The sequence below is a fragment of the Monodon monoceros genome, unplaced genomic scaffold, assembly GCF_005190385.1.
Source record: "Monodon monoceros isolate NGI ecotype Baffin Bay Population unplaced genomic scaffold, NGI_Narwhal_1 Super_Scaffold_11, whole genome shotgun sequence".
Taxonomy (NCBI): domain Eukaryota; kingdom Metazoa; phylum Chordata; class Mammalia; order Artiodactyla; family Monodontidae; genus Monodon; species Monodon monoceros.
Genome location: NW_021703767.1, coordinates 136,584,176 through 136,601,098, shown reverse-complemented (window position 1 = coordinate 136,601,098; position 16,923 = coordinate 136,584,176). Strand labels below are relative to the sequence as shown.

At 43.9% G+C, this 16,923-nt stretch overlaps 1 protein-coding gene across 1 annotated transcript in view; it reads right to left on the bottom strand.

The window, feature by feature from the left end:
* KAT2B (lysine acetyltransferase 2B) overlaps positions 1-16,923 on the bottom strand; it is a gene marked incomplete at its 5' end in the record, with an annotated part of 101,534 nt that overhangs the window by 23,254 nt on the left and 61,357 nt on the right. Inside the window, 4 exons of the mRNA XM_029213752.1 lie at positions 2,258-2,394; positions 4,859-4,984; positions 9,860-9,966; positions 15,700-15,891. Coding sequence (XP_029069585.1) covers positions 2,258-2,394; positions 4,859-4,984; positions 9,860-9,966; positions 15,700-15,891 — 562 coding nt within the window. The remainder of the gene's footprint in view (positions 1-2,257; positions 2,395-4,858; positions 4,985-9,859; positions 9,967-15,699; positions 15,892-16,923) is intronic.

Sequence of the window (16,923 nt, the reverse complement as noted above, 5' to 3'; positions counted from 1 at the left end):
CCAGAGTATTCTACGGGTACACGGAGGTTTGGTGTAGATCAGGAGTCCCCAAACTTTCTGTAAAGGGCCAGGGAGCTCATATTTTACATCTGCAAGTCATAAGGCCTCTGTGGCAACTGGCCAACACTGCTGTAGGGCGAAAGCTGCTGTAGAAAACACATAAATGACTGGGTGAAGCAGAATTCCAATAAAACTTTACTTAAGAGGGGGGAAGGCAGACTGGATCTGGCCTGAGGGCTACAGTTTGCCAGTCCCTGGTTTTTAGGAACTCCATCTGGCTGAGCATTATAGCACCCTCGGGATGACAGATCCCAGTACAGGCCCAGTAGTGGCAGTCTTATTTATACTGTCAGCACCTCTTCTTGGAAGATGGTTTTCTTTGCACGGGAGTCTCCGTTGACCACGCTCAACCACAGCTCGCAGCACAACCTTGTGCCAGCACTCAGTGGGGTGCAGGTCAGTGTTCAAACAACAGCTCCCCCTGGGAGAAAAGCCCATTGGCGGCACATGCTCATTTCACTGGTCTATGGTGTTGCCCAGGTGCCTGGATGCCACTGTCAAGCTACCAACGTATTTAACAACCAGCACACAAAATTCCTGAAAAGGTAACGGTTGCCTTGCGCACACCAGTACAAGTCAACTCCAGGACACTACTAAAGCCACCCAACACATCCTGAAATGTGTGACTACACCCACATTTTATAGTTGAAAAAAACTGAGCTAAACTAATCCATGAAGTTACTAAATCCCCAGAAGACAAGTACACAAAAGGTACTACAGTCATAAGTCCCCAGGTCTGGATATCTAGAAGGAAATGGAAAGAACAATTTTATAAGAAGATCTCTCTCTTAACAACATTCTGGTTCTCTGAATTATCTCACTACCATGAAATAAACCTCAAGGAAACATGACACATTAAAAATGGATATTTTGATCTAGCAGAGCCATAGTAAAAAAATTTTTAAAGATGTTTTGCAAAATAATCTCCGAGGCATTTCTTCATTTTCTGGAAGCTGTCAGAAACGTCTTAAACTGCTTTGCCCCTGGATAGGACACAATGAGACTGACAGCAGTACTTTTACCAGAATTGCTTTACTTGAATCTAATCATGGGTAAACAGACAAATCCAGGTAGAGGGACATTATGCAAAACCAGTGACCAGGACTCTGCAACAACAGTGCTGCCACAAAAGACCAAAAGAGGGCTGGGGAACTGTTCTAGAATAAAGGAGACTAAAGAGGTGAAGAGGGGAAGTCCCTGGTGGTCTGGTGGTTAAGACTCCATGCTTCCACTGCCGGGGGCACAGGTTCAATCCCTGGTCAGGGAACTAAGATCCCGGAAGCCACACAGCGTGACCAAAAAAAAAAAAAAAAAAAAGAGGTGAAGAGATAAGAACTAAATGCAGTGCGTGATCCCTGACTGATCTTCCAACAACAGCAGCAAATGTTATAATGGACAGAATTTGGATATACGGGAAATTTGGATATGGGCTGTATATTAGGCCAACGGTCTAATATAACTTTGTCTAAGCAAGCTTTTCTATAAAGGGCCAGGGGACAACTATCTTAGGCTTTGCAGTCAGTCTTCCCCTATCTTAATAATTCAGATCTGCTTTTGTAATGCAAGGCAGACACAGACAATACACTTCAATTAAACTTTATTTACAAAACCAGCAAGTGGGTTGGATTTGGCCCGCAGGCTGTAGACTGCCAACCCATACATTAGATAATACTGTAACCTGGCTAAATTTGCTGGAGGTGATAACTGCATTGAGGTAATGTGAATGAACAGTCTCAGTCTTAGGAGATACATGCAAATATAGTTAGGGGTGAAGTGTTATGACATCTGTATTGAATTCTGAAATGGTTCCTAATGCTTCACAGGAGAGAGAGCACCACAGAGGGAAAGTAAATGAGGCATGTTAACAATCGGTGAATCTAAATAAAGAGTCTCTGGATCTTTATCATGGAGTTTTTTGCAACATTTATGAGGGTTTAAATTTTTCAAGATAAAAAGTTGAAGGAGAAATGCCTTCAACTGCGTGAGATTGTGTTTTCCCGTGATCTGACAGTCATCAAGGGGAATCAGCTCTCCATCAGCTTTTCTTCCCTTTCCGACCCTGACCACCAGGCAAAATGCAAACCAGGGTAGCGTGACATGCTCTCTCTTGGCAATACCATCCCCATTCCCAACAGCTGGAGTGGCCCGGAGAGTAGAAGGGGTCCACCAGCTGGCTGCCTAGGTTCACCCTGCTGACCTCTGGCCCGAGCATCGCTGCAGGGTCCGTGATGGTGGACATGACCTCGTGGATTAATTCCAGTGGAATATCGCCCATCACTCGGGGTTTCTTGGCCTCCTCCAAAACATGAGAGTCATTCATTTTCCTCTTTTCTCCTTGAAGATCAAAATAAAAGGGTAAACGATGGGTTATTTTGACCACAAAGCACATGCCAACCAATCCAACTAATTTTCTAATAACACTGACAGGTGTGGACGTCAACCCTCCATGTACCAGGGGAGGGGCACAGTGGAAGGCAGGATAGAGAAGGGAGGAGGTCTCACAGTAACTGCCAACCGTAGATCTAAATAGTTTCTATTTTCCATGATAATTTTTTAACTTGATATATGAGTTATTAAAGCATGTGTCTCTTCATTTGCATATTAAGGGGTGAGTCTAGTTATCACTTTGTGGTCAGAGAACATGGTCCATATGATACCAAAGGTCAAAATTTTTCGAAACTTGCTTTATGGACTAAGACTTGACCAATTATTTGTAAATTAAGTGTCTTCTTGGAAAGAATGTGCATTTTTCCGATTTTGAGTGCTCTCTACACATATGTTAGATTAATCTTGTTGATCGTGTTTGCAGGGCTTCTGTCCTTACTGACAGTTTTGTCTGCTTGATCTATGAATGAATCAGAGATGTTTCTTCCAGACTTCAACTGTTGGTTGGTTTGAAGTGATTATTTCTCTTTGCAGTTCTGTTAATTCTCCCTCTTCATATATGTTTGCATGTATGTATGTATAGATATACGTGGTCATATGCATGCCATGTATATATGTCTATATATTTGAAATATACTCATGAACTGGTTTTGTTGTTGTTGTTGTTGCTGTTGTTTTATTTTTGCGGTACGCGGGCCTCTCACTGCTGTGACCTCTCCCGTTGCGGAGCACAGGCTCCGGACGCGCAGGTTCAGCGGCCATGGCTCACGGGCCCAGCCGCTCCGTGGCATGTGGGATCTTCCCAGACTGGGGCACGAACCCGTGTCCCCTGCATCGGCAGGTGGACTCTCAACCACTGCGCCACCAGGGAAGCCCATGAACTGTTTTATTTTCCTGGTGAATTTAATTTTTTCATCACAAAATGACCCTCACTATCTCTCACAATGCTTTTTTGCCTTAAAATGATGCCTCACAAAGTGAGTAGGGCCACTGGCCTTTGAAGTAGGTATACTCTCAATATGTTACATGCTGGGAAAGGCCAGGCGAAGGCAAGGAGAACTCTCTCCCACCTTCCTCCTTAGATTACATGGTGGCTTTCTGTCCCTTCTATTATCATGTTTGGTTTTTCTTTCTTTCTTTTTTTTCCTTCTGTCATAATGCATTTATTTTTACAATTAAATTTTTTTAATTTTTAGATGTTCAAACCTAATTTATTCCTCAGGTGTGAATCCCACTAAGCATGTTCCATAGAGCATTCCCGTCAACTTTAGCTAAAAAGGAGCACAGCAATGTCAAGTATCTCGTCTATACAAGATGCTTCTCCAAATATTATATGTTACTTACTAAACAGTTTTGGTTGAGTTCTTGTTTTCATAACTTTTTACTTGTTGTGACTGGAGGTGAGTGAGAATATTTTCAGTCATTTGACCAAGAAGCCTTCAAATTCCAAGATTCCCCAAGATTAACATTGTGAACTATTTATTTTGGAGCTGAGGCTTATACCCAATATGCCCCAAACTTGATAGACTGCTAATAGTGATGTGATAAGAAAGCACCTTAGGCTGCATCCAAGTTCACTGGCAAAGAGTTTCCAGATTAATTAGTGATGTCTCCCTTGGACGTGGGAGAGACAGTGGTGGCACCAATGCTAAATGCTTAGCACTTCATTCAAAATCCTCTTCTCTCCCCCTTTTACGTCATTTCTTTAATGTCAAACTTTGGTCATGCCCAAGATTTGTCTGAGGTCAAGTCTGTGGACAGAAATGCAACCTTCAAAACATCCTGTAACTGTGAAATGCCTTTAGGATTAAGAGATGTTTTTGCCCACATGGCAGATTACATTCAAGGCCAAATTCTTTCCCCTCCTGTATCCATGCTCTGCCATGTGATTTTGCAGTTCTTCCTATAAAAGGAGTAGGGTACAGTTCCCCACCCCTTTACTCTTGAGTTTGACCATATGATTAGCTTTAGATGACAAAATGAGGCAGGTGTGATGGGGTACCAGTTCCGAGCTTAGGCTTCAAGAAAGTGTATTTCTTCTTGCTTTCTGCTGCTTCTGCCACCATAATAGGAACATATTCTGCCCCAAGGGAAGGTGAAGATAACCCAATGGTCCTAGAAGGAGGATGAGAAATATGCAAGCCCAGCCTGAAGGAGACTAGCCGAGATTAGCCACCTCCCAGGCAACACACAGGATGAGTGAGCTATGATAATAAAAGATTACAGTTTAAAGACTCTGAATTTTGAGTGGGTTTGTTACACAGCAGTAACTAACCAATACAGCTCAAAGTGAGTTCCAACCATTGAGATCCTGGACATGTACAATCTGTTCGAAGTCTACCTTTGGCACTCCTCAGATAATAAAGCTTCTAGGGCAAATCGCAGTCCTCTATGATGCCCTCAAAGAGCTTACCTGGGTTTGCCTCAAGCCCCGAAGCACCTTTACAGGAAGGACTGTTGCTCCCTCCATTCTGTTGCTCAAGGGAAGCTGAGTTTGAATTGAAGGTAACTGTCCCGGCCACAGGAGGTGGATTGATAACTGCCCCCAGGAAAAGGAAAAGAAGGTATTAAATGACTTCTTTCTTAGGCAATAAGGAACCAAGTGCACATGACACCATCCCATTCCTGCCCATCACCCCAAAGAAGTCATCTTTAAAATAAAAACTATGGGGCCAATGTGAGCATGGTAAGAAAGACAGGGTTGGATTATAACCCATTGGATAGAATAAAGATATCTGAGTCCAAATTGATAAAATCATAAATAAATAAGTGGGGAGAAGGTGAAACTCTTCGTACAGGAGAATGCCAACAAGTAAGAAGGGAATGATGGAAGTTGGCAGGGGCTGGGGGAAGCAGCCAGTATATAATAATTGATTCAGGGAAGAATCATCTGTACAGTCTAAACCCTGTGAATATAATTTTTTTAATATTTATTTTTATTTATTTTTGGCTGCGCTGAGGCTTCGTTGCTGCGCTCGGGCTTTCTCTAGTTGTGGCAAGTGGGGGCTACTCTTCGTTGCAGTGCATGGGCTTCTCATTGCGGTGGCTTCTCTTGTTGTGCAGCACGGGCTCTAGGTGCGCGGGCTTCAGTAGTTGTGGCACGTGGGCTCAGTAGTTGTGGCTTGCGGGCTCCAGAGCGCAGGCTCAGTAGTTGTGGCGCACGGGCTTAGTTGCTCCACGGCATGTGGGATCTTCCCCGACCAGGGCTCAGACCCGCGTCCCCTGCATTGGCAGGCGGATTCTTAACCACTGCACCACCAGGGAAGTCCCAATGAATATAATTTTGATAAAGACAGGATAGTCTCAAAGTATCTCCCCACAAAAGTACTTTTGTTCTTTTTATTACAAAAGGAGAAATGGTAACACTACAGTGGAGAAACCTCATAAAGCCCACCCTAAGCCAGTGATCAAACTGCACACCAGCAATAATGGGAGAGGTCAACGTTACGTGCCTCCCGATGTGACACAAAAATTGCCATAAACCACATCACTGAGATGAGGGGCAAAATGGAAAATAGCACATAGATTAGATAATAATATTGCATCAAGGTTAAAATCCCTTACTTTGATAACTATACTGCGGTTAAATAAGAAAACGTCCTTGCTCTTAAGAGATACCCACTGAAGTCGGTAAAGGGGCATGACGTTTGTAACTTTCAAATAGTTTAGAAGACAAAAAACATACATATATGCACACATATTTATGGAGCGAGGCAGAGACAGAGAAACAGGAGAAATGATAAAGCAAGTACGGCAAATGTTAACAATTAAACAAAGAACATACAGCACACAGGACTGCTTTGTCCTAGTTTCGTAACTTTTCTGTAAGTTCGAGAGTATTTCCAAAGAAAACCTTTCTGTTTTGCCTTTTTTAAAAAGCCATCATAGGAAGTAGGACGTTGTTTGCTAGTGTGATTGCTGATCCGTAGCTGACGAGACGAGACTCATGAGGGACACGGACATTCTCAGTGCAGACAGATGCCCAGAGAGCACATTCATCTTGGTGTCAAGGCAGCCACAGTGTGGTTTACGGGGGACTTTCCCCGTAGCCAAGAGTGATGGAGTAAGTAAACCGAGCCACGGAGAGACAATGGACCCATAGCAATCCTAACGGAACAGCAACTGGTATGTAAAGAATCAGAATATACTGATTTACAATGTTGTGTTAGTTTCAGGTGTACAGCAAAGTGCATCAGTTATACATGTACATATCCCCACTCTTTTTTAGATCCTTTTCCCATATAGGTCATTACGATAAACATTTTTTTTAAATAAAACATAGGTGAGGAAACCACCACCCCTAGAAGAAAAAGAAAAAAACGGGGGATCAGAATATACTAAAGCACCAGGCTGTATGGCTCTCCTCCCGGCAAACAAGCCTTCTGAATTTCTAAGTACACTGGAGCGATTCTACACAAAGGGGAAGCTCTGGTGATTCAGAAGACATCTGAGTACCTTGCAAAAGTTCAGAGCCATCATTATGAATGTCATTTATCACAGCTGCATAGATGTGCAGACATGCCAATTAAGTAGGTGATTACACTTTTCTTTTCCCCCAGAGAACACACTGCAATTACAGCAGAACAGGAGAAGACAGCCTGCTTCCGACGGCAGCAGGTAATACTGACAATCCAGCTGAACTGGGTGACAACCTGAGACACAGAGATGAATCTGAAATTCCCAGAGGGTCAGAGACGTCCCGCCTTCTCCATCTTGTGTGATGACAGACAACACAATGGAAGTGGGACAGACTGGGAGGCATCTTGAGCAGGTGAGGGTCAAGGGAAGTCTTCACCCAGAGAGGAATCCTCTCCAGAAGTCCCTCCAGAAAAGAACTAAGATGACCCTGACAAATAGCTCTGGTGTCCCCGGCCCATGTTCTTCACTCATTCCTTCCACATGCGCTCGCCTGCACATTTGCAAAGCACACTGGGGCCGTGCAGAGCAGCGGTTAGAGCTCTGGCTCTTAACACAGGGCAAGGGACAGGAATTAGACCCAGTGTGAAGCCCAGTCCCATCACTCACGAGCTCTGCTTTTAGGCAACTGGTTGCTCCTCTCTGAGCTCTCATTTCTCATCCACATAAAGGGGATAATCACACCAACTTCTCATGGTTTGTGCTAAGGCTCAAAGACAGGAAGCAAACCTCAGGGCAAGCACTTACTGGAAGTATCAGCTATTCTCATGGCAAAACTGGGTCTCTGACCATGCAGCAGTCACACTCATAGGAGACAGAGACGTACAGAGCAAAGGGGGCGAGGGTAGCATGAGGTGAGTGCTGTGTGACTCAGACTGCTGCACATCAGTTCACCTGAGGAGTTTTTAAAGTCTCGATGTCCAGGCCACGTCCTTGGCCACGTCCAGGCCATGCCCTTGGCCAGTTGCATCACACCCTCTTGGGACGGGCCTCAGAGATCAGTAGTATTTTTTTTTTACTTAAAATAAATCATTTTGTTTTATTTATAGCTATTCTCAGTATCTAAACCAGTGCCATAAATATTGTAGAAAATCAGGAGATAATTGTGGGAAAGAAGGAAATTATTTTCAAACATACAGAAGCATCTACTGGCAAAAACTGATAGAAGCAATTCTTAACTATTTATTGAAACAAGAATCTCTATATGGCATATTTTACTGAGTCACTAAGAGTCAGGCTATAAATTTAGGTGGTTTCTAAACTTTTTTTTTTTATTCTTCTGAATTTTTAATATATTTTCTTCCCTTCCTTGACAGCATCCCAAATTAATAAAGTTCTATAATTAATCATACCATAAATAAATAACACTATTCGAAACCAGTAGTATTTTACATCACATGGGTGATGCCACGGTGCAGCCAAGTTAAACAACCGGCGATAGGATATTATCAAGCTTCCACGAACATTCGGAAGAAAGGAGATCCAGCCCTTACTAGAAGGCATGGGGAGAATTAGGGAAGAGTTTGTGGGAGAGATGCCATTTGAAAGTTAGGTAAGATAAAGACAGAGACAAAGTGAACAACATGGGGACAGAGAGAGAAATACAGAACACATGCCCAGGTGCTACACAGAGCATGTCCAGGAAATGCTGACACTCAGGTCTGGAGTTCTGTCCATGCACAGAAAAGCCCCAGAGCGCTACAGGTTTTGAACCAGAGAAACATGAAATTATATTCTATGACCTAAGGTGAAAAAACAGCACAAAAGATGTTTCTGGTAACAAGAAGCCAAGCAAAGATGGTTTGATCCAAACCAAAATACCTCATTCCCTAAGTACTCTGCTTGGAAGGATTTAATTATATGCATCCAAACTTGGGGTCTAGATGGAAAAAAAAAATGTTTTAATCACCTTCTCAAATGCAGTATGCTGAGTGAAAGAAGCCAGTCAGAACGCTAGGATTCCACTCATACGGCATTCTAGAAAAGGCAAAACTACAGGGACAAAAAACAAATCAGTGGTTGCCGAAGCTGGGGGTTAGAGCACTGAATGGACTACAGAAGGGGTACAAGGGAATTTTCTGGGGTGATGCAGTTGTCCTATATATTTTTTTTTCTATATTCTGATGGGAGTGGTAGTTACACAACTAACTATGTGTGTTTGCCAACATTCACAGAACCACATACTAAAGAGGCTGCCTTTCACTGTATGTATTCAATTTAAAAAATTGGGGGGTGGGGGAAAGGCGAGAATAAAATTACCCTTTGCTGGAGGCAATACTTAAGAGCCCCCGTATGACACATTGAACTAGATCTACTAAAAACTCGACATCAAAATTCTGCATTCTATCTTTCCCCAAGGCCACATACAAATTACTGCTTTGGCATCTCTTGCCAAACTTCTCCAAATTTTCCGAGCATCCAAGGCAGGAATTCAGACCCTCTTTCTAGGGTCAGTGTGACTCCAGAAGTTACACATCTTCCTTCCTCACAAAATGCTTGCTGAGGCCACTGGCTGACCCGAGGCAATGCCAACTGACGCCCTGACCCCACTTCACGTCCTGAGACTCACCATCCTACCATTATCCATGAGAGCAACTTGATGCCCAAACCAGACCCCACAGATTCAGAAACCAGACGGAGACATGATTCCTGGGCATATGTGGCCATTGACTGAGACTGTCTAAGTGTCTTCAAAAAGATCCAGCATTGACTGCAGACCTGAGCCGCCTGGGTTTAAACCTCCCGTACAGCTGTGGGGCGCGGGCTGAGCAAACTCCCATAGCAGGCGCAGCAGCTGTTGTTATTTTAACTGTTTGGTTTGCACCTGCTCTCCTCACCAACAGAGATGTAGATGCAAGATTTGCCAGAGCTTTTACTTTTTTTTTGCTGGTGCTAGTCTTCAATTCTTGATGAAAAACACAAATAAATGCAGAGTGAACTGTAACGAACACTTCCTGGTTGTTTTCTGATTTATGCAAAAAAAAAATATTTTTTTTACCTGTTTGGATTCCTAGCTGGCTGGTTCTGGAAGAAGCTGAGAGAAAATCCTGATCCCAGATGGGAGAGTTTTGACTATAAACTTCTTCTTCTAACATGGACAGAAACCTAGGCACAAGAGTAAAGGCAAGCATGAGGTCAAAACTAATGCATTACTAGAGGGACAAAAGCCCTGACCACCCATGGCAATCACATGAACACCAGCATCCCATCTTCAATTTAGAAATATGCTAGTCAAGGGGCTTCCCTGGTGGCGCAGTGGTTGAGAGTCCGCCTGCCAATGCAGGGGACACGGGTTCGTGCTCCGGTCCGGGAGGATCCCACACGCCGCGGAGCGGCTGGGCCCGTGAGCCATGGCCACTGAGCCTGCGCGTCCGGAGCCTGTGCTCCGCAACGGGAGAGGCCACAACAGTGAAAGGCCTGTGTACCGCAAAAAAAAAAAAAAGAAATATGCTAGTCAATTATGACTCAAGTGATGATTTAGTTGGGCAGCCCTCATATATTCTAATAACAGAATGCATTTCTACAGATGTATTCTCTTTGGGCTCTGCATAGATAGATACGAGCTGGACTACACAGAGCATTATATCAGTGGAAATGGATTCCCCCCAGCCCCCCTCAGGGAATCTCAGAACCAGATTCCAGTCCTCCACAGAGCGGTCACTGTCACCGTCATTTCCATCACAAAAGCCACTACAGTATTTACGGAATCCTTGCCACGTGCCTGCACTGTCCTAAGAACTTTTTTTTTTTAATTAATCTTTACCGGAGTATAGTTGCTTTACAATGTTATGTTAGTTTCTACTGTACAGCAAAATGAATCAGCTATACATATACATATATCCCCTCTTTTTTGGATTTCCTTCCCATTTAGGTCACCACAGTGCATTAAGTAGAGTTCCCTGTGCTACACAGTATGTTCTCATTAGTTACCTATTTTATACATAATATCAATAGTGTATATGTGTCAATCCCAATCTCCCAATTCCTCCCACCAGCCCCCCTTTTCCCCCTTGGTATCCATACATTTGTTCTCTACTTCTGTGTCTCTATTTCTGCTTTGCAAATAAGATCATCTACACCATTTTTCTAGATTCCACATATATGCGTTAATATACAGTATTTTGTTTTTCTCTTTCTGACTTACTTCACTCAGTATGACACTCTGTAGGTCCATCCATGACTCTACAAATGACCCAATTTTGTTCCTTTTTATGGCTGAGTAATATTCCATTGGATATATGTACCACATCTCCTTTATCCATTCCCCTGTTGATGGACATTTAGGTTGCTTGCATGTCCTGGCTATTGTAAACAGTACTGCTATGAACATTGGGGTGCATGTGTCTTTTTGAATTATGGTTTTCTCTGGGTAAGAACTTCTTATTGAATCTTCACATCAACCCAACGAGTTACGTATTTTATTTTTATTTATCACACACATACATAGCTCTTACTATAGGATAGACACTGCTCTAAGTAGTTGGTGTATATTAACTCATTTGATCTTCCTAACAACCCTATGAGATAGGATCCATTACTGTACCCATTTTACAGATGGAAAAACTTAGGGCACAGAGAGGCTCGATAACTGGTACAAAGTCCCACAACCAGTAAATTGCAGGGCCAAGATCAGAACGTGTGATTAATTACTACGTTATATCTCCTGTCGTGTTATAAACAAACAGATCTCAAGTTTTAGGGGCCCACAGAAATCACCCGAATACCTTGGTAAGAGTATAGATGCCCAAACCCCACCTAAGCTTACTGAATTGGAGTCTGGGAGAATGGTCTGGGCAACTGATTTTTGATAAGTACCTTGGACAGTTCCTATGTGCCCCAAAATAGAAGAACTATGATGAAAATACCAACACAAATCTATACTTCTAGTACTGGAATGTCTTCCTGAAAGCCTCTTTTTAAGGCACATTAATTCTCATGGAGGGGTACAGAATAATGACTAAGAGCTTGGGTTCTAAAATCCAGTTACCAAGCTCACCACTTATTATTTGTGTGACCTTGGAACAAGTTCTTAACTTTCCTCTTCCTTGGTTCCACTTTTATAAAATGGAAATATCAACAGTAACTCCTGCAGAAGATGGTAGTGAGGAGCACACTAATGTCATGCTTCAAATGGTGATGGCCCCTTAGGAAGTGCTCATTCATTCACTCAACAAACACTGAATGCCCACCACATGCCAGGTGCTGGAGGGTAGAGGGAACACAACCTCGTCTTGCCCTCAAGAAGTTTACACTGCAATGATGTAATAAACGTTAGCTAGTATATATGTCTACTATCCTGTCTCTGAAATTTTGAAATCCAAAAGCCCTTAAAAAAAGTATTTTCCCTAATCCGTTTGGCAACGAGACATACGTAAGACTACTTACAGTCTTTATAAATGGATTTGCTTTGGGGGACCTGCCCCCACCCCTAAAGCTATGATAATGTATAGCCCATGTGTTATGTTACCTTTATAAAGGTGTCAAGTTACGTTAAAACTTGAACTGAGAAACAGACCAAGTATGGACAGCTGATCAAGGACCTACATTAACATCATCATCATCACAGTTACTGAAAGTGCCACTAGTCTTCTCATTAATCAAATCCGGCAAGACTTTAGAAGGTCTCGGGGTGGGAGAGGTTGCGTTTTTGGAAGTGAGGACAGGTGGGGAAAGGTCCTGAGGGTCTTCTGACTTGCTGTTCATGCTCAGAAGATTTAAGAATAAGGTACCATTTGCGTGAACATCTACCTGCACTCAGTTGTGTAATTCATGGTTTACGGAAACGACACAAGTCGCCTTTTGCCAAGCAAGCCACCATTAACTTATGCTTTAAAACACTTTAGTATGTTTCTTATCTAACACAGAAAGACTGACAGCAACAGGAGGTAAAATCCTTACCAAGGTCACATTCTGACCTTGCTGACAAGACGGAAGGTTCTCGATGCATTTCCCCCTTTTGCTAAGCAGACCCTGCCTTCACCTCACACAGCCCTCAAGATTTCCCCAACTGCCCTTTATCACAGAAGTAAATTTCCTTTCCTTTTCCAAGCTCCTTCTTTATCAGTAATTATATAATGGGAACACTTCACAAAGCCCTAAAGAGACTCATCAAAGAAGAATGCCATTAATAATTTAGGAAAATAATCATGTGTGTGTTATATTATATATATATATATACACATACATATATTTAGTTATTTCAATAAAATAAAGAACAGGCTCATCTAATGCTATGAGAAAACTCTTGTTTTATATACAGAGGATACAAAATTATATGTAGAATAAAAGAACGCAGTACACGGAGAAAAAACTGAAATATCTAAAAGCACAAAAAGTATATCACAGTGGTAGGGTTATAGTGGTCTTTTGCTTCTTTGTTCCCTGTGCATCAAATTTTCATCAACATGTCCATTTATCACTTTTAGAATGAAATGCAGATACTAAAGTTTTTAAAAACAACCATGTAAATAGGTGGATGGGGGTGGCGTCGGGGAAAGGCACACGTTAAAGCCAAGCAGAAGAAGCGGCAACATATGAAGAGCAGGAAGATAAGGATGTAAGCTCTGAAGATGCATCTGAGAAGCACGGCGACCTCACCAGGTGTGAGAAGCAGTCTGCAGCCCTCCCCCTGAGCTGGTGCCCAAGATGCAAATGGCACCTCCGGCTTCAGTATGAGATTCTGCCGCCAAACCTGCAGGTATAAATCCCTAACAGCCTCAAATGTTGTCAGATTCAATGAAAAGGGATTTAAAAGGAGAAGTGGGTGGTAGTTTTACCCTACCATTAGTAACAGAGATAAAAAGAAAGCAACACTGATTTTTCAGCTGAACAGCATAAGCATGCCAGAACTATGGGCTGAACGAACATAACACTATAATTAGCAAATACCTGCAAGAAGCAAACTGAGTTTGCTATGGGGGAAAAAAAAATTGCTACTATGCAAGGTAATTAAAATTTCTCTTTAAGCACCACAAAAGGTGTGAGGGGGGAGGGGAGAGGGGTCCTCTTTGTCCCTTGGCTTAGAGACAGAACGACTACTATAATCTAAACACATGAAATGCTACTTATGTGGCAAATGTAATAGAGAAATAAGAAAACTGCTTTAATCTCTATGGAAAGAAGCTTAGAACAGTTAAAAGGCAGCCACTGAAATACATGAGCTTGCCCAGAGTTCATTACCCATTGAGGGGCAACATTCAAACTGCAGTGTAAGCGCTTCTGAACCTTCCTCCCTGGAGGATACCAAAGGGTCCATGTCCTGCCTCAGTCTCGTGTGCTGGTTGCCTTCAGGAAATACTGAAAATCAGGTGGCTAGGACTTATGTTCAAATATTGGACGTTCAGCTAAAGCTCATTAGAATTATCCTCTACCTAATGTTTGAGATTCGTGTTAAACTGCAAAAAAAAAAAAAAAAAAAAATTGTTCAGTCCATTTTCATCAGAAAACCATTTTTGTTGTTGTCTGTTTTGGGCCTCACTTTTTTTTTTTTTTTTTGCCGTACACGGGCCTCTCACCGTTGTGGCCTCTCCCGTTGCGGAGCACAGGCTCCGGACGCGCAGGCTCAGCGGCCATGGCTCACGGGCCCCGCCGCTCCGCGGCATGTGGGACTTCCCGGACCGGGGCACGAACCCGTGGCCCCTGCATCGGCAGGCGGACTCTCAACCACTGCGCCACCAGGGAAGCCCTGGGCCTCACTTATTTTTAAAAATTAAAACTATCATCTTTCCTGAGATACAAATTGGGTAAACCAGAAATAGTAATAATAATAAAAATCCAGTTTCTCAGATAAAACAGGATTTCATCAGTCTTTGCTCAAAGACTATAACGGCTCCTCTCTGAAACTCTGCTATCTCGCAGTTCTCCATGGCAGAACTCTATCAGACCTAGAATGCCTTTTCAAATGATACCTTCCACCCCCGCAGACCGGTGCTTCCAGGCAGAATGAACTGCCTCCTTCCTGTCTTGCTGTCACTGCTCCATGGCAAGCCATCACCTGCACCCCCAGCCTCTCACCAGCACCCAGTCTCTTAGCTTAAATGTTGGGTTCTTCGCACTGAAAATTCATTTCCAAGGCCAATGGTGTGGCACTGCAACTTCCTATCCCTTTGACACGCTGCATGTATTTGAAAAACATTTAAATGATTATTCACGTGTTGGAGTTCTGGCAGGTGTGAGAAGCAAGGTGCACAAGAGCATGCACATTCCACAAGAAACTGAGTACACAGGAACAAGGATCATTCTGAAGGAGGCCTCTCTATTCCCGGCCGGCCCCGCTCTTGGGGTCTAGTTCACTCTAGCTGAGACGGGACTGATCCGCCAATCTTAGCAAGGGCTGGATGGGACTTCCCTGGAGGTCCAGTGGTTAAGACTCCGTGCTTCCAATGCAAGGGGCGCGGGTTCAATCCCTGGTCGGGGAACTAAGATCCCACATGCCGCATGGTGGGCCAAAAAATTTAAAAAAGGAAATGGCTGGAGACGTGGGACGGAAGAAACAGCCACCTGACTTCTCCTGCACCACTTCTGGGAAGATGGAAATGGCTTCTGCACCACCTTTCCCACCCCCCACTAGCATCCTGGCAGCTGAATATACAAAACAAAGCATTCGCCCCCACGCCCCATGAGACTCAGGTGGGATGAGGCGAGGCTAAGGGACCAGTCGTACAGAGTCAAGCTCATCTCAGATGGGCTGGAAAGTACCCATGGAGGCTCCCAGAGGGAGCTGAGAAAGATGGGGTCCCTCTTTCCTACCCCTCCTGATTGTGTCACTGAGGCAGGCTTTGCCGTGTATCCATCAGTCTTAAGCCCTTGCATCAAAGACCCACAAGAGCACTCCCTTACTTTGGGAAATGGGTGAGGATTAGAGTCCGTTTCTCCAGTGGCAGTTTGTCTTTTTCCTGCCTCGCCTGTTCCAGGAGCTGTCGTCTCATCACGGTGAAGACAGAGCGGAGCAAGGTTCTCCCGAACACCTGGGCAGTCTCGTACCGAGGCAGACTGTCACAGAACTGGGGCACGTTGCAGTAACACAGCCACCTGCAACCAGAGGAGAGCACGCCATCAGTATCCCTTAAGCCCCAGACCATGTGGAACACCCAAGGACGGCTACTCTGTATCATCAACCTCAGCAGGAGAAGCCAGGTCTGCAGTGACAAGCAGAAGTCTCACCACCAGCTAGTAAAACGTGGGAATTCGGTGAGCTCACCCTGCCATAGCCACTTGGGCCCAATTCTACTAGAATCATTCCATTCTTCAAGACTGTTCAAAACTCAGTCAAAACGCAGGAAGTAATGAGCTTCCACCATCTGTTGCTTAGGTACGTTTTCAATGACTCAGACCCAAAGTCAAAAATGCATTTCAGCGTTGCACAGGGCTGGAGGAGTTCCCAGAGGGAAACCAGGGCTTTCCTGAAACCTGATCACAGTTCTGGGGCACACGGGCTACGCAGAGCATATGATTTAGAAAGCTCGTTCAGCCAAGAGAAGCCAAAAAATGAGCGTCCACCCACAATGGACCCACCTTCTCCAGGGTCACCCGGAGATGCAAGCCCTGAAATTCCCAGCAACATGGGCACACAGTGGGGCGCAGAGGGCAGCAGAGACCAGGGTCAAGGGTCGAGGCTTCACTGCCCAGGTCCCGCTCCTTGGTAGCAGACCCAAACATCCTCTTCCAGGACAGGACTGCTTTCCCCAAATAAAACCCCTCTCCTCCCTGTGTGCCTTCCTGATCTTGTTTAAGATGGGGGGCCGTGCTCCAATGTGCCCAAACTGCTGAAGGACGCCCCAATGAACTGTCAGCCCCTCAATAAAGAGTGGAACAATATTCACTTATGCTTCTTGACTTATTTTTTTATCTTATTCTGTATGACTTCTTAGTTCTCCTGTGTATGGGGTGTATTGGGGAAGAAACCTTTCATTAGTGTTAGTTCATCTACCTAGATACAAAATTAACCTTAAAACCCTGCTACTATTTCTGCTCTCCTCTCAACTTTTCTGTACTAATAATTCACACCCAAATGTCATTTTATGACACAATACCCAGACGGGCATCTTAAGGGCTGCACTGTAT